Source organism: Triturus cristatus, chromosome 4_2 (assembly GCF_964204655.1).
Source record: "Triturus cristatus chromosome 4_2, aTriCri1.1, whole genome shotgun sequence".
Classification (NCBI taxonomy): domain Eukaryota; kingdom Metazoa; phylum Chordata; class Amphibia; order Caudata; family Salamandridae; genus Triturus; species Triturus cristatus.
The window spans coordinates 161,760,486-161,787,966 of NC_140586.1; the positions used below are offsets into that span (position 1 = coordinate 161,760,486).

Sequence of the window (27,481 nt, forward strand, 5' to 3'; positions counted from 1 at the left end):
TCACCACCCGAGAGCGCCATTCTCAGAGACGACCACTTCCTGATGGGACCAGTAACTAAGAGGGCCATGATGAGGCCACCATCTTAGAGGAACTTGGAAGAGGAAACCACCTCCTGAGAAGGGCATGAACTGAAGGCACCTCTACACGAGTGAACGACCATCCGAGTGTCCAACTGCACAAGATGACAAAAGCATCAGGGGAGGGTCACTGCCTAAGAGGACAACCACTGCCTGATGGGACCACCTGAGGGGATCACATGGTAAGAGGAACGAGACCAGTCACACAAATATATGAACCCCTTTGAGGAGCACAAGACCAGCCATGGGAATGCATGATAGCCTAGATTTTGTGTGACAAACTTGTAATGGACGCATGAGACCACCCATAAATGCATGAAGACATTCACATCAATGTGGAATACCCCACTGAAGTGTATGAAGTGAACCAGGAAGCTGACTGAGATACCCTGACCGTCTCTTTGGGAAAACTAGAGGCTCAGCCCTGTCTGTTCAATACTCACCAAAGAAGCTGTAAATGATGCCGAAGAAGCAGCAGAGAGCACACACCACGGAGGGAACCACCTCATAGCTGCGGACAATCTCCAGGCTGCATGGGTTCGGAACCTCATCCTGTCCAGTGTCCACCGACTGGTTGTTAAAATGCCGTGGGTCCATGGTAAGCACCAGAGGTAGGAGTCCAGGATCCATGGTGACGGGGAGGCAGGACCAGGCTGTTCAGGATGCGTCATCCATCAGAGGGAGCTGGAGGGAAAGATGACAAACAGAGTCAGAGAATATGCTGGAGCACAGAAGGAAACCAGCGATGCGCCAGAGTACTCACTCAAGTAAGCAGGATCAGTGTGCTTCGACGCAACAGTCGAGGAGCTATGAGTGTTCATTCAGTTTCAATAATCAATGCGCTAAATCTCAACGAGGAGGAATCACAATCATTATGGACAATGATAAAATGCAGCAGAGTGCTAACAATGCTGAATATGATGGGTTGGCCGTAGAGAGGGGACCAGGAGGAGGTGGTCACGGCTGTCTCCGTTGAGCAGGGTGGTACTCAGTACAGGTGAGAGCTGGAGTACCTTTACCCGCCAGAGGTGTCGGTCCTTATTATTGAGGTGGATCCACCTCTCAGACTGGCACCCTACTGCCCAACATGCCAACCTTAGCGCATCTCAAGGATGTGCTTTGTCAGCAGCTTCCCCTCAGAGGACGGTATCCCTGTCTGCATGGATATTGAGAGGCAAAGCCTGCAGTGCCCTGGTCTTTCAAGGGAACTGGTATGTGGAGTTCAGGAGTCTCCCTGGTTTTCCACTAAGATTTTGAACATCGTTAGACCTCCTATTAGGCCTGGTGCCTTGAAACGAGGGTCCGCCTGGTGAAGTGTGACCCTATTAAATGGGATAAGGGGCTTGATCTTCCCTCTCATTAAAGGTTTAAATGGCTGAACACATCATCTTACTCAATCACCTGAAATGAAAATATCTGATCAGTTAAGATCCAACATATAACACTACATTTTGAAAACCTTTCCAGTGCCAGGAGTTTGGAGGATAAGGTAATAAACTATATTCCTTTCCTTTCAGGGAACTAAATCAGCATTAGACAGGAGTGAAATTGCATAGTTTTTTTCTTGCGTAGCCCACATTTATTATGAGAATCAATGGATTTATGCTTGCAGTGGGAAGGTTGCCATCCACGTGAAATTTGGAACTTTTTGCAATGCTTCACAAAATCTCCAATCTCACCATCTGTTTAAGTGTGTAAATGATCTTACATACATACCACCTCGCAACTGGTTAGTTTCTGTAAGTTGCGGCACAAACGTTACCAACACAAGCAGTATACCTCTGGATTCACGGTTTTGATACGAGGTTTCTGCACGAACCTACTCTTGTGAAATAAAGCTAGGAGGGCTAGGTATAAAGAATACAGGAAATTACACAAGCTACCGGTAGGCAGATAATTCGGATACACAAGAGTTTATACCTGCGTAATCAAAATTTTGCACACACTTACTCATCACACCACCTCAGCGGCCATGTGATTTACACTTTAGCACTGTGGCCCAAATTAACAAACATTTTGCGTTGGGTTTGCGTGAACCTGCGTAAAATGTGTTTTGTTTTTAATTTACTTTCAGTGCAAAACTTATTTTGTCCTGGGAATTTGCCTGAAAGTAGAGCACAGCGCTGCTTTGCATTGCAGTGTGTCAAGAAGGCATGCAATAGGTGGTACATGGACGTTCCTCTGCAACCCCTATAGTTTTTGACCGAAAACCCAATCAAGTAAGAATAGTAGACAGGGTTGTGCGCCAACAAATAATGCCACTTGAAAGCAGGCGTTAAAAAAGTAGAAATGCTTTCTCCTAACTTTTTACACTTTCCTTGTGTGCTGCACTGTATAACACATATCCAATGTGGGAAAAGTTTTAAAGTTAGTCTAGGCACATTGTATTGTACTAACAAGGTACCCTTTTATTACAAAACCTATGCTAGACTCACGCAGACTCTTCTGCACTATGGCGCAAAAGTGTGTGCGTGGCACCCGGCAACCTGTGTGCCAGCGCTAGGGAGAGAGCAGGATAGCGCCATATCTATTTAGATATGGCACTTAACGACTCATGCCCTCCCACGCAACGCAGAGCAGCAAGATATGGGTGCTGTCTTGCATGAAAGTTTTGTTAATCTGGGGCTGTATTCCATAAATTCTCATGTTACTCTGCAAATAAATTTGAAAGAATGTGTCTACAGCCCTACTAAATTTGTCATGCACCTTTATATTTAAGATATGATCTGTTAGTTGGGGTGGGGGGGGGGGTTGTTTGCATTCCCTGATCTGCAGGGTTCTAGCCAGCGATTAATCCATTATCTGTCACACTATAGATAGGCAATACATTCCAGGAAATGGCCCCCTATGGGATTTTCACGGTAAACAGGTAGAAACCGTGTTTACCAAATGCACTGCAGCTTCCTCTGGAGGCTTCAGTTTCTCAGATTTGATACAAACCAAGGGGCGCGAGAAAAGGGCGCCCCACTCAGCATCCTTGTATGCAATGTTTATTGACCCTGGCGCAGATTCTCAGGCAGGATGCGAGGGTCCCTCCGGTTATTCATCAGCAAATTCATTTGGAGGTCAAACTTTGTGCTGATGAACTGCTGAATTTACATTAGAACCCCGATTGATGTAGTACCCAAGCTTATTGAGATTTTTTGGGGTCTCGGGGTATCAAGATAACAAGCAGGCGGAAAGTCAAATGACCCGTGAGCACACTAGCACGCAGCCCACAGAGACATCCCGAAAAAGCCTTGCTCCTAACACTGGTTGGCTAACAGGTCACAGTGAAACCACCCTCCTGCCACTCCCCCCTGTCCACCACTAATACCCCGGAATTGGAGTGTAGGAACACCACCATACTCACTAGATTGAGCTCCCGGACAGATGACCCTTTGTGGGAAAATCAATAACTACAGAAACCTGTGTCTGCAAAGAAAAGCACTAAAGGCTCCCCCCAAAAAAATCAAATGAATGTATGATATGTAAAAAAAAAAACATAACAGTATACCATCCTCGTCGCCAGTATGAATAAGTTCATGAGGCAGGTAGATGAAGAGATGAACAGCTTTATTCAAGCATCTGATACAGAAACGTCCTATCCACAAGGCACCCATCTGCAACTGAATGTGAGCACTTAGCAACATGAACAAAGAACTGTACATTCTAGAGTCACAGTAGAAAATGTTCCACAAGGAAACAGTCAGCTAGTGCACAGCAATATGTAAAGCAAATACCACACATCTCTCATGAAGAGTCTCTCTGAACATACAAAATTTTGAGTCTCTAGGGGTCATTATAAAGAAGAGCTAACACAATTTTTCAGAAATAAATGTAGTCGTACTTGACTAAGAGGAAGAATCTGTTGAGGAAATTAAAGTTTCACCCTATCACAGCTATCAGCAAGATAAATAAAATAAAAAAAATCTCAATTTGGCTAAATGCACATTTGTTTCAGATCCTATGCTGTATTTCGTAAATTGTCTGATTGGTAAAGTTTCGTGAATGCTGTATTTTGAATATCTATATAGTGATTTTTTTAAATCTGGACAATAAATGTTTTTCCTCTCTCCCAGTTGGATTTAGCACATTTCTTTTGAGCTTCAAAATACCTCAAAGATTTCCTTGCAAAAACATCCTGAACTACAGGAAAGCCGATTGTAGACCTAAGGTTACAATATTTAACAACTCAGTTAGAGGACGAGAGCATTGCTGGCGGCCAAATATCCATACTGCGAGAATTCCAATATTAATCAGAGTGTATGATTGTGTCATAAACTGAAGGTATTGGTTTACAGATTATATGACAAAACTAATGTCAAGATGACCAGGCTAAAAGTCATAGACGGGTGACTATAAGGTATAGGGGGTTTCTTAGATTAGTTGCTGTCCCTAAATGGTTTCACTGTATTTATTTGGTCAACATGCCAAGGATTGAACTATATGCAAATGCGATCATTGCCTCGGTCGACAATTAAAGGAGCAGAGAAGAACTCATTCAGAGATCAATTTTTGGGGAAAAGTGCTATTCTGAAGAGATAACTTAGTTGATGTTGGGGCGAAAGTCCTCTTGTGGCTTCGCCAGTTCTAAGATACTCAAAATGTACTATAGAGTGATAAGAAGGTGGCGTCTAAGATGTACTTAGCCCCATCGGAGGTGGTGGATTATACTTTCTGTGACCAAGGCAAGATAATCGAAAGATGGAACTAGGCCCACACCATAAACAAGGAGTGGCGTAGGCAATAGTCTGGCTTTAACATGCTAACACATGGAAACAGCATTTGCGCATATGTCTGTATTTGCATTTGTTGCATGGGTTAGCTCATTAAATTAAATTCAGACCTATTGGCTTTGGCACTGACTTCTGATGAAAAAACAGTGGAGACAGAACAAGTAACAGGCAGGAGGAGAAAATAAAGAGAAAATTCAAACAGGAGGAAAAGCTTTGGGGAAATTAATACAAATGAAAAGTCAACAGGAACAAAATAGAGGGGAAAGCGCACCGGGGAAGGCAGACATAAAAAAACATGAAGACAAGTCCTGACTTAAACATTTAATAAAGCTGGTGGTTTAAAAAAGTATTGCTTTCTGTATACAATTCATGGGTGGAATAAATACATTTATGTTTGAAATGTAAAATAGATTTAAAATAATCTGTTGTGCACTACAAGTAATGCCCCGTAGGAGGTGGCATGATACAACAAACAGGCAAATAAAAGAGGTGAGAAGGTAATTTTCCAAAAAGCAGAACCAAACCCCACCCTATGAATATTTTAAGGAATTGGTAACAAGAGGTGCAACAGGCAACTGCACTATCAAGCCAGACCTAAAAATGAGATCAAGCCAGACCTAAAAATGAGGTGAGTGTGGGCTTTAATATATATTTGAGAAATGCATAAAATGCTATATCTCGCCAGTTACGAGAAACGCTGGTTCTTTGCTGTCTTCAGTCTATAGTCTATAGTCAGCCAAGATACTGGAAATCTCACTACACAAAAGCTCTCCCAGAGATGAAATCTCCCAGAAGCCTTTGCTGATGATATAGTGCCAGAGGCTGAAGTCATACTTCTAGGTGACTGTGATGCGCCCTTGCAGAAAAGGAATCATTGGACCCAAGAATGACCCTTCCTTCAGGGACGCATGCGTGAAGATGTGGAGAAAACTGAATTTAGACACTAAAGCCAAAAAACAAATCTCAGGCTATCCAAGTGCAGTGTTGGCATCCATTGATTCCTCCAGGAGTTTCCTATAAACATTTGTGTTATTGATCTTATACTATGTCCTTTTAAATTACTCATACCCCATGATTACACTGATTCAGATGAGGTGTGCACGCTGCCTGGTCTGTGACAGGTACGAGGCATTGTGCCATTCACTGTCATTCTAAGCTCTAGAAGGAGGAAAAAGTAATATAAAACAATCATTGGCAAAGCCAAAAGGTTTGGCTTATGCAAGATCTATTGGCTTTGTGATTTTTTTTAGGCCTGTTGCACAGCAACGCGGCTGCAGTGCAACGTGGCTTAAAGTAAAGGAAAAATAGAACTATGACGTGGCCAGCATGGACTGTGTCATAGCATTTTTTTCCTTTTACGTGAAGCCATGATGCCCAGCAGCCCGCACTGCTGTGCAATAGGTCTACAAAAGCACAGGGAAACAAGCAAAAAGAGGGAGGTGCAGGGGAGGAGGTAGGGATGAGCAACAACTAAAAGTGGCAGGAGTGCCAAGGGAAGCAACATAATGGAGTTGCGGAAGGAAGGAGAAGCAACAACGGACAGCGGGTGATGGGGAAGCAACACGTAGGAAGTGCAGGGGAGGAGGGAAGGAGCAGCAGCAGCAAGCGACAGACAGTGGGAGGAGGGCAGGGAGGACTAGCAACATGAGGAAAGGGCTGGGGAGAGGAAGACAGACCACAGGCACAAGTACCCTTATTGAGTGCATGGTAAAACAAGCATTGGCATAGCCAATAGGTCTCGCCTTTGGGACCTTACAAGTGTTTAGCCGTGCAACAGTTGCATAACTAAATACTTATAAGGTCCCAAAAGCGAGACCTATTGGCTATGCCAAGCGGCCGTGCGGCCGCGAAAGTGATAGCGATCAAACATCAAAGCGGCCGTGCGGCCGTGAAAGTGAAAGTAATTGCGGTAAAGCACGGCGCGCGTGCCCGCGCACATGCACTGTAGCTCTAGGCTGGCCTGGTAGCACTTTTTGGAGCCCTCTCAATAAGTCTCGCCAGACCAGCGCATGCGCTGGGTCAGGCGAGACCTAAAAAGTACCTGCAGGAGTGTGCAGCCAGTAAAAGGACACCGGCCACAGACAAAAGCTGTACTAGGACCATGTTCCACAGCAATGACAAACACTGAAGGTTCAATAGAAGGCAGGAGTCAAGCAGGAGGCACTGCCCAATAAGTAGCAAGGAAATACAAGCATTTGCAATACATTCGGTCTCGTCTTTGGGACCTTATATGTATTTAGCTATGCAGCACATTAGCCTGGGTGCTGAAACGTCTACTGTCCTTTAACATGCAGGGAAAGTAAGCACCAAACTGCGTGACACGGCAGGTATGGGAACACATGGAGAAATATTGCCTTTCAGCGGGAAATGGAGTAGTCCAAAGCTCTGTTTTTAATATAAAAGCAGGGCCTTCTGTGGTCATATCACTGAAAATACAAGATTTGAAAAAAATATTTTGTCTACAGGTGCTTGTGGAAGACAATTTCTATGGACTGGAATCTCGAGAATGCTAAAGTGATTCTGGTATTTAACTGACCTCTGCTGGTCGTTTTCTATCAAGAAAGTTAAATAGAGGCAGTTGCCAGAAACATTTTAAAAAAGAAAGTGCCTCAGCAGAAAGCAATTCTGGTATTTTACTGACCTCTGCAGGTCATTTTCTATCAAGACAGTTAAATAGAGGCAGTTGAACAGAAAAGAAAGTTGCGAAGTGGAAGCAGACAAGTCCCAGGACTGCTCTCCAGAGCCCACAAAGTACATACACATATAAGTATATACTAAAGTATATACAAGAGGTCTTGAATGCTCGACCTAAAAAGTGACATGGATGCCAATCAATGATAAGTCATGTCTTAGCACTAAGCCCGGTTTAAGTTTTATTTTTTTTGTTAACAAATGATTTCGCCGACAGTGCATACACTGTCTCAGGCAAAACCAAAAAAGGCGGCATCGAGATTAAATAATTTAGGCTGACTTTCCGATTATTGATCTCTTATTCCTGTGTGAAATGATTCATGTTTTTTTCTGTTATTATTACTGTTGTTAAATTTCATCTGTAGGTGGCACAACCTGCCATTAAATCTGGTATTGCCTCACATTTAATTTGTTCGGGGTAGATTTTCATAATGTCTCCATCACAGACCCGAGTGTGTTTAATTTCTTTGGGGGTGTAGTATGTCAGTTTTAGTAAGTTGTGACTTTCTTTAGAGGGTGTGACTGGAGGGATGGATCTGCGTACCTACTTGATGGTATCAAGTGCTGATGAAAACCTTAATAGCCAATTAATTGCACATTTGGGCAGTGTTGGGTGTATGCTCAGAGTTCTGTATTGATGTGGGCTGTTGTTAACTGGTGATATCCTAGTGGTTGTGATTTTACTGCATTGTCACAATGCAGTAACCAACTAAACATTAACACCAGAGACTGGTAAACTGCTACCATTACGTCACAGAATATTAAATAGCTGGGACTCCAGAGAAGGTTATATAAATTACCAATGGACACCAAAGAGCTTATTCATTTGTGTTAGTGTTGCACAACAAATACAGACTTACCACACCTTCATCCACGCTCAGGCGGGATGCTGCTCAAAGGGTAGGAGCATGGTACTGATGTTGACCAGTAAGCAGCTGAGAACGCACTTAAAAACTATCTTGGAATAGCATCTTATCACTGCATCACTGACACCTATTGCCCTTCATTAGACCCAGTACACCAAGATTCACAATTATGTAATATTACATATTGGAGATACTTTGCAGGAGAGGATAATGAAGCATTATTGTGACCTTTACTCCACTCCAAAATGGCTCCCAAGATTACAAAATGGCCCCCATAGTCCTTTTCTTTACCATGAACGGAGGAAGCGCCAATCTCATGATGGTTGCCAACCAAGATTACCCTTATAAACTCGACACATAACCTATTCGGTTACTCTCCTATCTGCATTTCACACAGTGCGGGGCAGAACAATATATATCTTTAGTAGCCTCACGTCCGCTCACCATGTATATACTTTTTATTTAAAATAAAGCGGAAGCCCAGCGGTTGAGTGCTTTATTAATTCTACAACCTCCAAAACCCTGTACCTGGTCGGGGTTGTTTCCATAGCCTTCAGATGTAGAAACGGACTAGCTGCTCAAGATAGGATACCAACTCCAAGATGGCGCCCGCAGTAGAGAGAACAGCACAATGGCTTTAATTTTCATATTGCATTTGGGCAACTGTGCTGGACCTCATGTATAAAACGCCATTTGTCCCTCTATTTGGGAATACTGTACAAGTACCACAAATTATTATTTTTTTATCTCCAGTGTTTCGGCTAGCAATATTTTGTCAAACTTTTGTTAGACCCATGGGATATAGTTATCACAATACCTTACTGCTTTCTTTTTCTTACCCCTGGCTCCACAAGAAATCCTTTCACATGGTGAAGCGTGATTTGGCACTAACAGAGGGATGACTGAGACTGAAATAGGAATGTGTTAATCCCCCTTTTCTTTTAAAACGGCTTATGTATTTCAACCCTAGTGGTGTTTTTGAATAGGTCTTGCACTGTGGATACTATTGTTCTTGATTCTTTCAATAATATTTTTAAGTCTGATAACATATAATTGAGACCTAACGCAAACCATGTTGTCGTGAGGCCTCACATATGGTTTGAAAATTTGATAATTCTTGATCCCAAGCTAATCAAAAACTTACAGATGGGACCCGAGTAAATCTCCCAGAGACAGGGACAAAATGGCCTATTGTAGGTCACATTACACGGAAGTAATTAACAAGAGAAAGAATGAAATACGGGAAAAAGCTTAGGATGACTTATTTGTGGCCAAGTTAAACAAGGATAAGGAACGCTTTTGGCAAATAGTAACTCATTTTTTAACACCCTAAGTAGACTTGATCATTCTACCTAATAAATGAGCTACTCCTTTTTGTAGTTTTAATTGTATGGTTGGCATATTAACTTATGATCATCAGCCATTGATGCCCATTTAATCGAATCCCCATGCTATTTTAAATAGACAGATTATTAAGGATTGTTTAAAACTAGATCATTGTTTTAATGCCCAATGGTTGAGTTATATAAAATGTTTATGTTTGGAAGTAGGCAGGCCAGATCTTTTTGCACATCCTGAGATCGCAACAAAAATGGGTATAATTTGGACCAAGACAATATTTTATCAGCTCAGAAGACAGAAAAGAGAAAATCAAGAACTATCTAAGCCTACTGTTAAATCTTACTTTAAAAGACATAAAACCTGGAATTGTAATCAGTTCACATGCTTTAGATCGGGCATAGCTCATTACTCACTGGCATTCAGCAATGGCCGGGTTGCATTAGAGAACCTAACTGTCTGTCCTTGTGAGAATGCTTCTCCTCAGGCTGCTTTGCCTTTCTTTGCAGGTTATATATCTCCTAAGCAATAGAGTGTCACCCCTGTTGCTAAAAGTGTTAGCTTTGTTCAATGTAAACCTGCTTTTCTTTATTAGCAGATGCTTAATAGTAGTTTAGTATGGTTCTCTGTAAGCCGCTTTTTGTCAGCCACTGCCAAGATAAGGGCTAAGATGGTTTTGTAATTGTTTTTTACTATTTGTACTTATTTCATTGTTATTTTTAACCGAATGAAGAACTGAAGATGGTGATGTTGGTTTACAAGGCTTTTGAGACACTTCAGCTAGCACTTAGCCAGCAGCCGTCTTGGCAAAAGACATGTTGCTTAGGGACCATAATCTGGATGGTTTGGCCCCACAAAAGCAGTCCCGTAAAAGAAAAATATAGGACCTCTCAAGTTTTCCAACTACATATGTGAGTACCTCGACCAATACACGATTTTAAGTCTGGTCTAGATACAGTTTTAACTGTCTTAACAGCCTATGGGTGAAAAGAAAAAACCACACTAAAAATAAATGTATGTACGCGTGGGGAAATTTGGTCAGCCCTCTTAATCCACTAGTCTGTTCATGTGCCATTCATAATCTGTTTCCACCCACCACAGTATTTATACACCATGTGGCAGTGGGTCAGCCCATATCAGACCGGGGCTATCTTCACTTTGAGTGATGGCCTTTTCTGCTTGCACATGATCATATCCACTTAAAAAGAAGCCCACCTCAGTGCCAGGGCTGGAAGGCCTATCTACGAATTTATTGCATATTTTTATTTATTTTTGCCATTGGTAATTTTGTATTTATTTATATTTTGCCAACATATGCACACTACCTTTTGACAAATGGCATTTTTACTTTTTACACTTTTGTACTTTTAATATTTATTACATATACTTGCAAAAAACTCCAATAAAAAAAACAATCACAGGCTTGCCAAGGCTAGCCTTATTGGCTTTGCCAATGCTCATTATTTTCCCATTCTCATACTGTTTATCCTACTATGAATTCAAGACTACAAGTACCACAAATAAAAGGAAATAAACCCTATATTGGAATCGGGACACTTGAGTTCTCTCAATCAATCAAGGATTTATCAACCGTGCAGCTACTCAAAAAGTGTCCAGCCGTTAGGCAGAATAGTCAGCAACAGATGCAAAAGCCAGCCTTCTGATAAGCCGATTGGAACAACCAGGTTTTGAGATTGCGTCTAAAGCGAAATTCATCCTTCATTGCACATAAGTCCAAAGGAAGGGCATTCCAAGCACGGGCAGCGAGAAAAAGGTAAAATGTAACACCCCATCTTTTCCTCCTAAATCGAGGACAACTGGCAGCACTGCGCCAGAGGGGCGAAGGGTTCTTGCAGGATGAAAGGGAGTGAGCCTATCGGCCAGGTACATAAGGCCAGACTTCTAGAATGCTCTATGAGCCAATGAGAGACATTTGAACCAGATTCTCTCTCTGATAGGCAAACAGGGGAGCTCCTTAAGGTATTGGTGAAGGTGTCATATCAACAAGGAGCTACAGGGGAAAAGTACAAGATTGGGTCATCCCCCACTCAGATCAGTTTTACAACAAGAGTGAGCTGGGGCCACATGGATGTCATTGAACATTGTCTTGGAATAGAGTGCTTGATAAGAGCAATTGGGACATCGTTAGGTAGCGTAACCGGTACAAGTACATCTCGAAACAGATAAGGGACACGAAGTTGAGATGGGTTTGAATACCCTTAGCTAACATGCTTGAGTAACAAAAGGGATGTCAAAACGTGAAACGCTCCCCGTGTCATTGAATTTATGATACGTTTTGTGACACGTCTGTTATATGGTTGAATTCTGATTTGAATTAATTTCTCCACAGAATGCCCAAAGTACAAGAGGGTTTGTGAAATACAGGATCACTGGAAAAATTACAGTGCCTGTTTGACACGGTGTCGAGCTGGTATGAAAAACCTTGGCTGACAACGGGTAATGATAACCTATGTGGTTGTTTTTTATACAGGTGTGAATGGTTGAATATAGTGGCCTTGAGGTATTCTGTTTTGGCGCTCAGTGCATAATGGCAAGAACCCTTTCTTTTGTCTTTTGCAGTCACAAATAGTTCATTACAAGTGTGCTGATAAGGTGAATGAAGTCCTGTTGCCCTGAAGAAATTGCCATAAGAGTAAGGCAATGAAACATGTCGGCTAAATGGCTTTCTGTCTGTTAAAATACAGCACTTTTATCTTTGAATTGACCCATGAGCTAAGAATAAAATGATGGTGGCCATGGCTCTTTATCAATTTTAACTCGGGACTATGGTGTGTGATGTTCACATATATTTTCACCTTTGTTGATTATTATTTTTTCTGGTATATTTGCCCAGTTTTTTTTGCCCAAGGTAGTAACCTATGATGAGAAACGTGGCGGTACTGGTGATAATTTAACCAGTGTCAGCCCGCTGTGGTGTTGCGCACGTGAGGTTCTACCTTGTTTTGCACACATTTTTTCACTGATATTCACGGTGTGGGTTTTGTATCCCTGTGATTATACTGGTTTTTCACATAGTGATTTTTTTAACAGAGTGACTGCTACATTGGTTTAGGGTTCTTGCAGATTTTATATCAGTACAGACTCTGGTGAATTAGGAACCCACCTCACAAGTCTATATGGTGGGGAGTGGGTTAGAAGAAGTTAATTTGATACTTCTCAATTCCTTCTTTACACAGTGTGGAAAGTATTTCTGTACTAAGTAGATTGGTGAATGTGTGCCTGTCTGGGAATTTTTCATAGCAGCCGTGTGGCCCGTTTTGCACCAAACTGGAGTCTCTTCAGCAAATATGCGGGGAGACCCATGTAGAGAGTGTTGCCGTAATCGAGACAGGAAGTAATGAGAGAATGAATAACCATCTTGTGCGTCTGTGCAGGAAGTAAATTAACGAATTTCTTTATTGAATTTAAAAACGACAAAAAAAGAATCCACTACAGCCGCCTCCTGAGTGTCAAAAGCGGTCTGATCATCAAACTAGACCCCTAGATTTCGCACTATGGACGCCAGGGCTGATGGGGGTGGGATGTGGCTAGGCCAACAATCCCCATCCCAGGTGGGGCGTGATGAGCCAAATAACAGGATCCCTGTTTTACTAGTGTTACACTGTAAATTACTGTACCGCATTCAATGGAAAACAGCTGTCAGGCAGGACTTGAACCTGCTAAAGGTATAGGGAGAGTACCTATCGAGGGTGAGGGGGATCTGAGTGTTGTCGACATAAGATACAATATAGACGCCGAAAGATTCCACCAAAGAGGCCAAAGGAGTCATAAAGATATTAAAACAAATTGGACTCGGCAGTGCCGTGAGGGAATTCAATCTTAACAGTTTAGGATTAGAGGCAAATGGTGGCATCCAAACACATTGGCATCTATCAGCCGAAAAAGAGCAAACCCGGGGCGGATCCACAGAAGTCTATATTTTCCAGACATTGGAGGAGAATAGAGTGAGACATTGTATCGAAGGCCACAGATAAGTCAAGTAATATCAACCCAACCGGTTTCTCTTAGTCACAGCCAACTTGATGGAATCGGTGACATCCACCAGGATCGACTCGGTGCCAAAGCGGGGACAGAAGCCTGATTGGGAACAGTGCAACAGCTGGCCTTGTTCTAGGAACTGAGTCAATCAGCCATTAATTAAATTCTCCAACAACTTAGAAAGGCTGGCAACAAAGAGAGAGGCCTGAAATTACTCCAAATAGATCTGTCCACTGATCTCTGCCGGAAAAGGCGTAGTCTGGATTCGGAACATTCAGCATAGCCGTCTCAGTTTCTGGCTCTAGCCAGCTCTTCCCACGACTGAGATCTGCTTAGGGTCAGCTCCACAAGTCAACATTTGGAGCATATGACCAAACGCCTGCACGTCCCTGATCATGCACATGGCTCATGTGCAGGACACGCCAGCCAATCTCCTTTTGTCAAAACGTCTCTTACGTAACTCATACCTCACACAAATCCACTTGATGTGAAACATAGCACAGACATGACACCAATCTACACAAACCGCATCTGGTTCTCATAGGCACAGAAATGCCATGTTTACAATAAAGTAGACAAGCACATGCAGTGCATGAAGAGCACATCTGCTCCTTCATTCAAGACAACACACCCACCCCCACGGATGTCAAGTTTCCCAGGTCCATGTGTGATGAGCAGCTCCAGTCCAGGTTTTTTATTTTAATTCTGGGATTTGTAGTCATGTTTTAAAATGGAATAATTAAGACCAAAAGCCCCATAATTTAACAGGACTTCAGCAGCACATCACTCAGCATGGACCTGGGAGCCTTGGCAGGGCCAGAGCAGCTTGCCTGATACAGAGATCTAATGTTATTCTGCTTACGCTGTGAGTAACTCACCCGCGCTTCAGTGATCTCCAGCTGTCCCCTGTCAGGAGTGAGTAGCTCACCTAGGGCAGAGATCTCCTAATGTTCCATTTCTAGGGTCACAGGATGGCTCCATGTAACTCGGACGCCACATTTCTATTCCTGGACTTGGCTTTTACATATCAGTAACACCCTGGGGTCTGAATTGTTACTTCATTTTAATTCTGCCAATTGGCACAACACAACTGATAACAATGACATTAAATCACAAAGTCCAGACATCTCAAGTAGCCCTGACAAGTTTCCTAGGCCCATACGCGAGTAGCTGTTTCCAGTCAAGGTTTTTTCTTTTAATTCTGGGACTTGTGGTCAAATTACTCCATTTTAAAACCAGGACTACATGTCACAGAATTCAAAGGAAAAAAAAACCTGGACTGCAGCAACTTCTTACGCAGGTACACCGATATCTTGGCAGCTATGTAATCACAATGGTTTCCTTTGGACGGCACTATGCAACCAGCAATGTGTGTTACCTGACCGGAATTTCCAACTTCATCACTCAAATCACATCCATTCCACTCAGAATAGGAGAATATATCTGTATACCCAAGACTACTATAATGGACAAGGCTAATAACACAAGGTTACAATTATTTTATTCGTCGCAGGACACACTATCAAAGAAACAAATGTACATGGTAAAAAGCAAGACAAATTTCACCGGTTATTAGAAAATTCCGGTAAGGTAACACACAGTGCTGGTTGCATAGTGCTGTCCAAAGGAAACCATTGTGATTACATAGTCGTATGGTATCCTATTCCTTTGGCATAAGGGGTTCCTCTCAGTTTCTAGATCTTGGCAGCTATGCATCGCAAGACTAAGTTGTGTCTCTGACTTGGAGCGTCTTTGCTCACGGCAAGTCCTACTTGACGATACTTGTATCTCTGTGTGGCATTTAGCGGTACGGAGATGGTACAGCACAGAGCACGAATGTGCACGGAACACAATTCTATGTCAGTCCACGGAGGATCCGATTATGCTTCCCAATCTTTACTGACAAAATACAGCAGCCAATAAACAAACTTTAAACTTGTATGACCCCCGGAAGGTCAACCCCCTCCAGTGTCTGCACCAATCACCACCAAGTCCTTCACATAAGTGTCTGTGTAAACGCTGTGACGTCCTCTTTCTTTGCTGCTGCAGCAGCAGATAAGTGCCTTTCCTTTCATTCTCTTTGTGCGATATATGGTAGGGGAGGTTGGTTTAGCGGTATTTAACGATATTTATTGACTTTGTTGCGAGTGATTTGATGTTGGCACCGATTCGTTCATGAGCGCTGACGAGTGTCGGGTGTTTTCCGGAGCGCGTTAGCGAGTATCGGGTTCCGTGACGCGCGCTTACTAGCGGTAGGGGGCGGTGGAGCAGGACTAGGCAGACGCGAGACTCTCGCGCTCAGGGAGCAGTGGAGTTGTGGTCCCAAACACTGCGCGCGAACGTGAGGAGCCGTTTATATTGAATCAGGAGAGACCGGCTCCTCGCGTGTAAGCGCTTGCAGGACTGCACAAATCCCTGGCCTTGTGAACGCCTACCGGGGCAGTATCCGGATAAGAGCTTTGCTCTAGGGGAGTGTAGGGGTCTCCTTCCACCTTTTTATTTCGCCTCATAAGACCCTCAGTATATCGTTTTCTTAGACTTTGTGACTGTGGAAAGGTCTGAGGTGCCCCAGGGTTGCTCCCCCCTTTTTGAAAGTTCCTCCAAATCCTCTCTGCTTTGGGGCAATGGCGTACTACGCCGAAGAGGAAGATCAGTGGGTGGAGTGTAACCAGTTTGAGGAGTATCAGGAGCCTGATGAGGAGGAAAATCTAGTGGAAGTTTTGGACACCCACGTTCAAGGTTCGGTAAATAAAGCCCTGATCAAGGCTTTAAAGCCTTTTACTAAAACCCTTCACAGCTCTGGTAAAAGGAAGGTGAAATCTTCTTATAGCAGCGCGGGCCACTCACAGTCATCGGCCAAAATTTTAGCGCGCATGGCTAAGAATGTTATGAAGGACCATGGCTCCATGGCTCATTATACTACTGAGGAGTCTTCCGAGTCTACATCGGCTACCTCAGATTCTGAGGTTGAATCGGTGTTGCCTAAAAAGAAAATCACAGAAGACTAAACATACAGCTTATAAAGCAGATGACAGTCAAGCGCCCAAGAACCTCTTATTTGACCCTCAAAGTTTGGTTCATCCTCGATCTACCGAGTGGGTACCGGGTCCCGAAGTGGCTCAGTATGTCGCTAATAATTTGCGCCAGGTTTTTGAGAAAGAAGTACGGGCCACCTTACGTTCGGAATGCCCGAGGCCTTCCTTAATAGGGAAGGTGGCGGATACGCCAGAACTAAATCCCAATATGGCGACGTTCATGAGAAAATTTGCGAAGGACCCTAAGAAAGGTTTAGATAGGGCTTGGCGGGGATGCCAGGACAAATTATTGGATGTCTCTGGACCCCTCACGAAGATTTTAGAGGCTGCAGTTAATGCAAAGGATCACATCGTCCCACTGAATACATCGGATATCATGGAATGGGCCCAAAGGGCTTTATGCTTTCTGGGAAATGCCAATGTGTCTCTCTCTACGGAGAGGCGAAGATCCTTCTTAATGCGTATTGACTCCCAGTTAGCGGAGATGGCCACTACCGAACCGGGTTCCCTCGCCAATGGCATGCTGTTTGGGAACAAGTTCGTTAAGGAGATGGGGGAAGTATGTGGCCACCTTTTCGGCGTTGGACAAGGCCCAAGCAAACATTTTAAAAAAGTGTTTCACACTGGTGTTTTTGACAAGGCCGGCCGTTCAAGAGGTCGAGGGTTCGGCCGAGGTTTTAGTCAGACCTCACGAGGAGCAGAGCAACGAGGCAGAGGTAATCAGAGACCACAATTCTACCCCTCCCGTAATAGAGGAGGAAGAGGCAGAGGCCAGAGAGGGGTCTATCGAGGACAACAACACACGGCAGGAGATGCCTCCTATTCAGGTACGAGTCCTAAGTCCCAGGGAGTGCATGGTGGGTGGTCGGATAACTTTGTTTTTCCACAGATGGCAAAGTCTCACAACCGACCCCTGGATTTTACAGACTGTGCAGGGCTTTCACATAGAGTTTTATGCCTCTCCAGAGCAGACACACGTGCCCAGTCCTCTTCATTTTTCCCTACTAGAGCAGAGTTTCATCGACAAAGAGGTGGAGGCATTACGCCAGAAAGGGGCAATAGTGGAGACCGTTCCTCACACGCGGGGTTTTGTAAGTACCATCTTCTTGGTCCCCAAAAGAGATCAGGGATTTCGCCTGGTGTTAAATCTCAAGGAGTTCAATGCCTGGGTCGTGTATCGACATGTCAAAATGGAAGGCATACACCTCCTGCGGGACATCCTTCTAGAGGGCGATTGGCTGGTTCGATTGGACCTAAAAGATGCCTATCTCGCAGTTCCTATATTCCCTCCGCACAGGCGTTTCCTTCAATTTCGTTGGCGAGATCAATGGTTCGAGTTTTCCGCCATGCCGTTCGGCCTTTCGTCCGCCCCTTGGTGTTTCACCAAGTTGATGAAGCCGGTGGTACAATGGTTACGAGAAAGGGGAGTACACCTGATCATTTACCTCGACGACATTTTGATCATGGCACAGTCCAGAGACCTTCTGTTAGTCCACCTAGCATGGACAATTCAACTCCTGCAGGAATTGGGATTCATCCTGAACAAGTCCATTCTGGTACCTGCACAGGTAATGGATTTTCTGGGGTTCCAGATCAACTCCCTTACGACGCAGTTACTTCTTCCTCTCAAGAAGAGAGTAGCGATCAGGAAGGAGTTGAGGAGAGCGCTTGCCTCTCCGACAATATCATTGAGGACTTTGGCTCGACTGGTTGGACTTTTGGCGTCTTCCATTCAAGCGATATTTCCGGGTCCTTTACATTACAGGGCCCTTCAGAGACTGAAGATTTTACATCTGCGCAAGGGTCTTTCGTACACGCAGCAAGCACATTGTACTGTCGGCAGAGGCACGTACAGAGATGAATTGGTGGTTAGAACATATGGACGCCTGGAATGGCAGAGCCATTTTCTCAACCTGTCCGGATGTGGTGATAGAGTCGGATGCCAGTCGTTGGGGCTGGGGAGCACGTTGTGGGACTCTAGAGACAGGGGGTCGATGGTCCCGGGAGGAGTTGAATCTGCATATCAATTGCTTGGAACTTCTAGCAGGCTCATTTGCGATTCGCACGCTGGCTCCTCAAAGGGTCTCTTGCTGCATTCTTCTCCGCATGGACAATGTGTCCGCGGTCCGTTATATAAATCGCCTGGGAGGCACCAGATCTCGCCTTTTGGCGGAAATAGCAAAGGACTTCTGGCATTTTTGCCTCGACCATCACATTGTGGTGACAGCGGAGTATATTCCCGGGTCGACCAATGTGGTAGCCGACTGGAATTCTCGGTATTTGAGGGACGCCAGCGATTGGAGACTCCATCCCTTAATTTTCAGGGCCTTGAACCTCAAGTGGGGTCCTTGTACGATGGACCTTTTCGCGTCCAGACTCAATCGTCAGGTTCCCCTGTTTTACAGCTGGCGCCCGGACCCTCTAGCGGTCAGCTCGGATGCCTTCCTTCAGTCGTGGACGACGGGCATTCTATATGCATTTCCACCGTTTGTCATGATACCCACAGTGCTGGCGCAGATCCGCAGACAGAGGGCGGAGGTTATTCTGGTATCACCGTGCTGGAAAGCACAAGCGTGGTTTCCGAGCGCGCTGGAGTTGACTTGCGCGCCTCCGGTTCGAATTCAGTCATTCTCAGATATCCTCACGGACCCTCAAGGGCTTCGACACACTTTGATCCTTCAACACCAGTTAGTCCTCATGGCCTGGAGACTTTCAGGCGTCGTTGGCAAGTGCCGGGAGTTTCACAGGACACTCTCTTCTTTCGATCCCAGGCCTGGGCACCCTCCACTCACAAGCGGTACGAATCCGCTTGGAGACGATGGGTTAGTTGGTGTAATGAACGACAGGGCGATCCTATGGGATCCACCATACATATGATTGTAAATTTTTTGTCAGAGCTCGCCAGATCGGGGCTAGGGTATAGGACGGTGAACAATTTCAGATCTGCGATCTCAGCAGGACACCCACATGTAGAGGGCAAACCGGTGGGAGAGCATCCACTGGTTTGCAAGGTGGTGCGAGGTATTCGGTTGGTGAATCCTCCCCAGCCTAAGTATACGACTCTTTGGGATGTTACTACGGTCCTACATTTTTTGATGAACTGGCCCAATAACGAGGGTCTGTCAAGGAAACAGCTATCGGCAAAATTGACAATTTTATTGTGCCTGATCTCATGCAGACGAGTGTCTGACATACGGGCCTTGGATTTGGCAGGTAGAGTATTCACTCCCTCTGGAGTTTTCACGATTTCAAGGCGTACAAAGACACATTCGCACTGCATTTCTTACCCTGCCTTTCCTCATCACAGCAAATTATGTGTGGTCAAATGTTTGAAGGTTTATGATGATTGTACTAGAGAATTTAGAAATGATGCGTTGGGACAATTGTTGATTGCTCTTCAGAGACCTTTTCGCCCAGTCACGTCTGCGACTCTGGCCAGGTGGGTCATTTGGTTACTGGGTCTTGCAGGTGTAGATACCTCTAAATTTGGAGCTCATTCAGTTAGAGGGGCCATGGCCTCCAAGTCATTTGGTGCCGGCTCTCGGCTCTCGGCTGCAGGACATCAGGACTGTGGCGGATTGGTCTGCTGATTCTACGTTTAAGACCTTTTATCATAAACCTATTGTGGATGTGGCTTCGGTGGTGGTGGAACAACTTTAAACTAGCATAATCGGAGCCTCTGTGGACTGACATAGAATGAAAAATTGTCTAGCAATCGCGACAAAGAATTTTCAATTCTATTAAGGACACCGAGGCGAGGATTATCCCACCCAGGCTACAATGTCAGTGAATATGTTTTGGTTGACTATTATACTTTTTTATTATTCAGGTTACAGTGCAATGACAATATTGTGTATATTATAATGCAGTATACCCACCCTAGAGTTAATTCATGGTTACGGTATGTCCATCGGCTTGGGATGGAATTTACTGTGTTTATTTCCATTTCAGGTGACCAGAGCAAGCAGACCTGAATATGAAAGAGTAATACACATGTAGTGCGGAGCTCACTGGATGTTGCGGACAGCTTCAGTTGTGACAAGGTTCTACGTCACGTGGTGTTTCCAGTTATGGTTGGACTGTTGAAATGGATCGCAAAGAAAGAGGACGTCACTGCGTTTACACAGACACTTATGTGAAGGACTTGGTGGTGATTGGTGCAGACACTGGAGGGGGTTGACCTTCCGGGGGTCATGCAAGTTTAAAGTTTGTTTATTGGCTGCTGTATTTTGTCAGTAAAGATTGGGAAGCATAATCCTCGCCTCCGTGTCCTTAATAGAATTGAAAATTCTTTGTCGCGATTGCTAGACAATTTTTCATTGTACACAAGTTGTTGCCATTGGTTTAAAGCTTTAACCCGGAAGTGACTCTGGATAGCAACGCCCACGTGTATTGACCACCCACACCTAGGGCAGCAGCCCAGGAAGTTCCCACACTCAGATCTAATGCAGCTGTTGCCGAGTTTGCTTTCGGCGTTTTTGAACAAGGGGTCAATGTTCCCTATATCTCTGTTCCTAATCAGTATCACAAAAGGAAAAGTTGTTCAAAGGCCCCGTCAAAAGCAGTATGTAGCTGTTTGCCGAGGTTTAATTAAAAACATGATGTGGGTAGGCTCGTCAACAGAACATGTAAATAAATGCGTATTTATTTTTCAAACACCTCGAACAGAACCGCTAAGTAACCGCTACGTACCTGCCAGGGACCCCTACTCTCTCGATAGCTGCGGGAACAACTCCCTTCTTATTTAAAAGGCTGAATGCACCGCTTAACTCCTCAAGTAAAACGTTAAATGACACACCTTCTGTCACATTTAAAACAGGAAGCGACCCACAACTCTCCAGTGAAAGTCCACCATCATCCTGCAGGCGACGCCCGAGTGCCCTTCTCTACCAGTACAATGGGGGGTGGCACGCCTGTCTCCCACATGACGTCTGTGGGCACCCCTCATTTAATTTTCCTCTACGTAACTTGGGCCGCGCAAAACATTTCTCCGTATTGAAAACTGGAGACCCCCTGCTCTCTACCAGTATAACACTGGAGACCCCCTTCCTCGTCCAATTAAAAGCTGGATACCTCTTCTCTCGCAGTTGAGGCTCCAACGGGTTTCAACCATGCCTTATAGTCACATCCTTAAGTTTGAAGGCCAAAAACACTGGTCATTTCTAAACAACGTCACAGTAATCAACATGTCAGCGATGACCTCCATGTTTACATATTTACTTCATTTTGCATTAGTTTTTTCCATATGTTGTGTTTCTGTAGTTTTTTTAGTGCATTACTGTAGGCTCCTGTATGTGTCTTGGTGATTTTCAGGAATGAGCAGGGATTCATGGCAGGGCGTTACTGCGAGCTTCTAAGAGAGAGCTGGGGCTGAGGGTAGTGAGAGGTTCTCAGAGTGCCTGCCGGTGGGTCTGGCTACAAGCCCATCCGGTCACTGGCCTCTCTGCAGCGTTCACAGAGCGATGGTCACATGTGCTATTTACTGTTTTATGTGAAAGTGTCTGAAGGCGGTTTATACAGCTGTTAAAATATTGACAGTGCCAGAGGAAAGAAACTGCTGTCTCCAGCGAGACAGTGAGGAAGATAATGTGTTAGATATTCAGAGGCTGGCCATGAATTGGGCCGGGTCCCTCCGGGTCTCAGACCCGGCAGTAATTAAAAACAGACGTTGACACGGGTCTATATCGGGCCCTATAATTATGCCCTTAACTTTACAGACCAAGCACCCTGATGGGGTGATCAATCGCTCTAAAAAACAATCCATGTCAGCGTTGTAGCTCCGCTTGCATTTGACATGTTTTAATCAACCTCGCCTTCCCAAAGAGTGGTTGCTGTTTCAAGAAGTTGTGTTTTTGTATAGTAACGCCCTCCCTAGCTGTCTCTGTGAGTTCAGGCTGTGTGTATGCATACATAGCAGGCCACTTAAATTTGAAGGCAGTGCTAGCGCCTTTCAGTTGGCTATAAAGGGATTCAGAATACATGTACATCCAATCCTTGGCCTCTCAGCAGATCTCAGTGAAATGGTCATGTTTGCCAATTGGAATTGTGATTGTATGCAAAAGTTTCGGGAAGGGGGTACACAGCTATTAAAATACTGACAGTGCGAAAGTAAAAGAAAGTGGGTGCATTCTGTGGTGGGGACAGTGAAGTGAAGCAGATACAAAGAAATGCATGCAAAAATGAGCGAAAAGAGGGTGCTTAATAAGAAAGAGAAGAGGTGTGAGATATGCAAATGGAGGATTTTACATAGATGTGGGGAGTAAAGGTGGGTGGGTTGTGTGGTCTGCAGAGAAAAGTAGTGATTGGAAGAAAGCGGGTGCTTGAGATCCCAAGACTACCACACCTTTCACGGATCTTTAAATGCTTAATTCACTCATATTTTCCAAATTGAAAGGTTTTCAGTTCTAATTACAACAAAATCATTGCTGTCACTCATTTATCTGTTACTGGTAACAAGCACTGGCAAAGGCAACAAGTTTGGCTTGGTTTAGGTGCATATCCATTACTGCGTGATATGTCTTTTACAAAAGCTAAAGTGAGGCACCAAAATACTGGTGGGGTGGTACTATGGAAAGCATAGGATTTTACTTTACATATGCTAAGCCACACTGTTACTTAGGCCACACCCCTTGCACGGGATTCTTAGTTACGCATCCTAGGCCACACCCCTTTTGGAGACCATCTTTTGTTTTCATCCCGCTTCCCTGTTCAGAGGGAGGATCTCAGAAAGATGAGGGGAGCAAAGGGTGATACCGAGCGATAGACTTCAGAGTAAATTGTTGTTAATGACAGCACGGGAGTGACTGATGCTCCATTAAGAAAACCATCCCTTCCATGGACCTCAGTGCTATTGAATTAATCGTTTCATATTGTCAGAAGGGAGCAACCTATGTACTGATTAGGTGGCATGCTATGTGAAGCACAGGACTCTAGTTCACATAATTTAAGCCACACCCTTAATTACAATTACATCTCGGAAAGGATTCCTAGTTACACTTCTTTGGCAACGCCCCTTTTAGAGACCCCTTTTAGAGACCCCCACTTTTATTTTATCTCATACCACTGACCGAACCTCCACACCGCTTCCAGTTAAAGACTGGGGTGCAGCAGGTATTGAACCGGAAGGGCTTCTCTGCCAGCCTGATGACGCAGAAACGCACACTGCACAGGTGTGTGGCACCTCCGGGGGTCGCCGCCAGCACGAGAACACACATCTCGTGCAGAAGAGCGTGAAAGTATCTCCACGTGTGCCCTCTGACCCCCCACCCCTACGTAACATGAAGGTGACAGCTGTGGGGTTTCCCTGCCCTTCCTGTACCCCCGCCCCACAACCGGATATGCAACAAACTCCGTGAGAAGCCACTCCTGGACATGGTGGCAACATCTGGGCCCCAGATGGGGACGGTGGCTGTCTGGGCCTCATCTGTTTCTTCTCCCCCGTTTCCATCTAAAGCCAGCTGCCCTGAAACCTGAGAGCCAAACTTTCATGTGTAACACAAGCCTAACCGGGTCGGGGTGGCGCTTGAAAAGAGGAGGGAGCGGTTATCTGGGGGTGGGGAGGCGTCTTTTGTGCACCTTACTGTTTGGCATTTGCCCCCCAAACCACAGGTAAATAGGTGATATGTCATCCTCCTGTAATGCATGACAGGCTGATTTGGGGTTCTGAACTGCGATCGGCATGTTAAAAACAACACTGAATGGACGCATTAACCCACTGAGCTACCCGTTTTTTTATTTTACTCTGTTACATATGTCAGTATATCAGTTATTAAATGTGCTGTTCTTCTTACAGCTATAAATTAACAAGAAATGGCGAAACCAGTAGGTTTTGCCCATGCAAAAGCTTTTGGCTTTGCCAATGTCTTTTACCCATGTTGTATGTACATCAACGTAGAGTGGCTTGGAGTGCCCTAGAGTGGAGTAGCATAGAAAAGAATGGCATACAGTGGAGTTTAGTGGACTGGCGTAAAGTGCAGTGGCATAGAGTGGGGTAGACTAGTGTAGAGTGAAGGGGTGTAGTGTGAGTGGGGTGGAGTAGAGTGGCACAGAGAAGAGTGAAGTGGCATAGGGTGGACTGGCGTGGAGTGCAGTGGCGTAGAATAGTAATGTATAGTGCACTGAGGTAGAGTGGCGTAGAGTGCAGTGGCAAAGAGGAGAATGGTGCAAAGCAGAGTGTAGTGGTGCTGTAGTGTAGAGTGCAGTGGCACAGAATAGAGTGGTGCACACGGTGCAGTGGCATAGAGTGTAGTGGCATAAAGTGCAGTGATGTATAATGCTGCAGAGAAGAACAGAGTGGCGCTGAGTGCAGTGGCAAAGGGTGCAGTAGAGAAGAGTGCAGTGGCATAGAGTACAGGGTAGGTGTGGAAATGTAATTGCAGGAGGGTGGCGCTTTACCAGAAGGGCTGTGATTTGAGAGAGGAAGGGATGAGCGCTGCAGTGGCTTCATGTTAAGGGGCAGCTGGGAGTGGTGTGCTTCATACAAGTGTGGAGTGAGTTCTGAGGCCTGGGCTAGTAACTCTTCTTCCGGTGTGGTGTATGCCTCACAAAGCAGTAGAGTTGAGATGTTGGGTTTGCAGTCAGGGTAGGACACACAAACCGCCAGAGAATTTACAAGACTATGTGAGACACTGACCATCTTGTGTTCTTGCACTGATCTTTATTTTCAAGCTCACGTGACCTGCTCTGTATCCCTACCTCCAACATATTCACAGGATATTGTGCATTTTTGATCCCATTTTCTGTTGGTTTTATGTTCTCCTAACCTGTTTATGTTCGGGAAACGTCCTTTAGGACTAAGCCACAATCACGCTGTGCCTTCACATCGCTGGCAATAGAACGAACGCGTCTTTAGCACACATTCGTTCAGCACAAAAGTCGTTACAATGACTTGCTTTAGGGGGATGCATTGGTGGAAGGGTATTGGATTTAAAGTACAACACATTCCCTACTGTTGCACAGACTGGAGTTGGAATAGTAAATTAAACTATTCCAAAATCCAGCGCGTCCTAAGGCAAGTTGTTATAACGACTTGCATGCTGAACGGAAGGCGCATTCGTTCTAATGACTCCATTCTGTAGGCATGCATGCTTAACGCATGCGGAATACCATCATACATTCTGATTTTCTCTTTGGCCTGTTTTCCCTTGCCGGTTTTGTTAATTTTTTGCTGGGTTATGGGAATAGAAGAAAAGAGGATATGTCAGGCCTTTAATGCTTTAAGAATGCTATGATCCTTAAGTTTCTGGATGTTGTCCATTGAGTAGTAACATTCCTGGCCCAGGCTCTGGGTGTACTTCAACAGTAAACTCCTTAGTCCTGCATAGACGTCCTGTGGATTGCGTGGGCCTTCTTGCCTCTGGTTTTATCTAGTCGCTCCAAGTACATCTGTGGTTCACACATTCCCCCGCATCCCTCTGCCTGGATCCATGGGTTGTGGTGCGGTGAGGTGTACCCTGCAGCTGCCTTCGCTGTTATGCCTTGGCTAGTGGGCGTCATCAGGTGTGAGGGCTGTCTAGATCACCCAGGTGAGGTTGTAGCTGGGTAAGTTTGTCAAGGCAGGCTTTGCGGAAGTGTGGTAGGAGGAATAAGCAGATGTTAGGGGAAGACTTTGAGTGTTTTTGCATCTTGGGGCAGTGTTTTTGCCGATTTGTTTTGCTAGCAGTATTTTAATATAGAAGTGCATAGGCTGCTCTGTAGGGTGCTGGTGGTTCGAGTGGGAGACAAGGGTCAGCCCTCTTTGGGTGTTTTTTTTTTTGCCTGACTGGGCCAATATTTTGCTGACTGTTTGGCGAGCAGCTTTGTAGTACGTTTCGCCTTATTTGGGAGAAGGTCCGACTGCGCTGCGTGACTCTTAAAGTAACTCAGTGGTTTGAGCAGCATTTAAATATCAAGTTGTGTTTCCTTATCAGGTGTGACTGCAACACATTAATTCACCAAGTAGCTTGGTGGTTCTGCGTTGTACCCAACTGTTTTTGCCACGGTTTTTGATAGGACCAACACAAATAATAAGGCAGGCAGGGCAAGTTGGAAAGACTTTGACATTGCTTGGTAAATTGGGAGGTTTAAGAACACTAAGGAGTTTTTAGCCTCACTGAGGCTGCTACGAGGTACCCCAGCCCTGTCACCTCCACCGCTAGTTCCCCGAGCCAGTCTGCTGCAGGACTGCAGGCGAGCTTCCTTGTCGGTCTGGCGCAGCACCGAAGGCCGCCATTTTACCTGTACTGAAGCAAAGAGAAGAGCATGCACACGAGCAGCCTTCTGCTATTCAAATTAATTCTTCAGGGGTTCCCCTGGAAGCCACAGCTATTTCTAGCTGCTCCTCAAAAGGCCCCCCAGGACTCTATGTTATTTTTACTAACCCCTCAGAGGGCGCCTCGGCACCAAGCGCTGATGTAGTGACGTCTCCAGTTTTAGTCTATCAATCGAATCCCTCAGCCCATAATCCAGATTTTAAAAAATGAGGTAGTCTGGGGCAGGTTCACCTTTGGTTGTCACAATTAAGCAGGCTTGCGCCCATTGCCACCCATAATAGCAACATACCCAATACCACTTGAGCTCCAGCCAGTCCTGACCAATCCATCCCAGAGCCCAGTAGGAAGTGAGTCTTTAATGGTACCAGATGCTCCTGGGAAAGAGCCCTTGTGCAGCCGTGGCCCACCCTACCACAGCAGCCCCTTGGTGCAGGAGGGGGACTCCGGAAGCAGAAAGAAAGGGGAGCAGTGGCTCCACCAGCACAGAAATTGGTGGTATTGTGAGA

General features: G+C 45.0%; 1 protein-coding gene across 2 annotated transcripts in view; it reads right to left on the reverse strand.

Annotated features, from left to right (window-relative positions):
- The window catches only part of LOC146833254 (transmembrane protein 198-like), a 109,677-nt gene that overhangs the window by 49,852 nt on the left and 32,344 nt on the right, over positions 1–27,481 (reverse strand). For both annotated transcript variants that reach the window (XM_085600910.1, XM_085600909.1), the window contains exon 2: positions 522–762. In XM_085600910.1, the coding sequence (XP_085457036.1) occupies positions 522–708 (187 nt within the window). In that variant the 5' untranslated portion in view covers positions 709–762. The remainder of the gene's footprint in view (positions 1–521; positions 763–27,481) is intronic.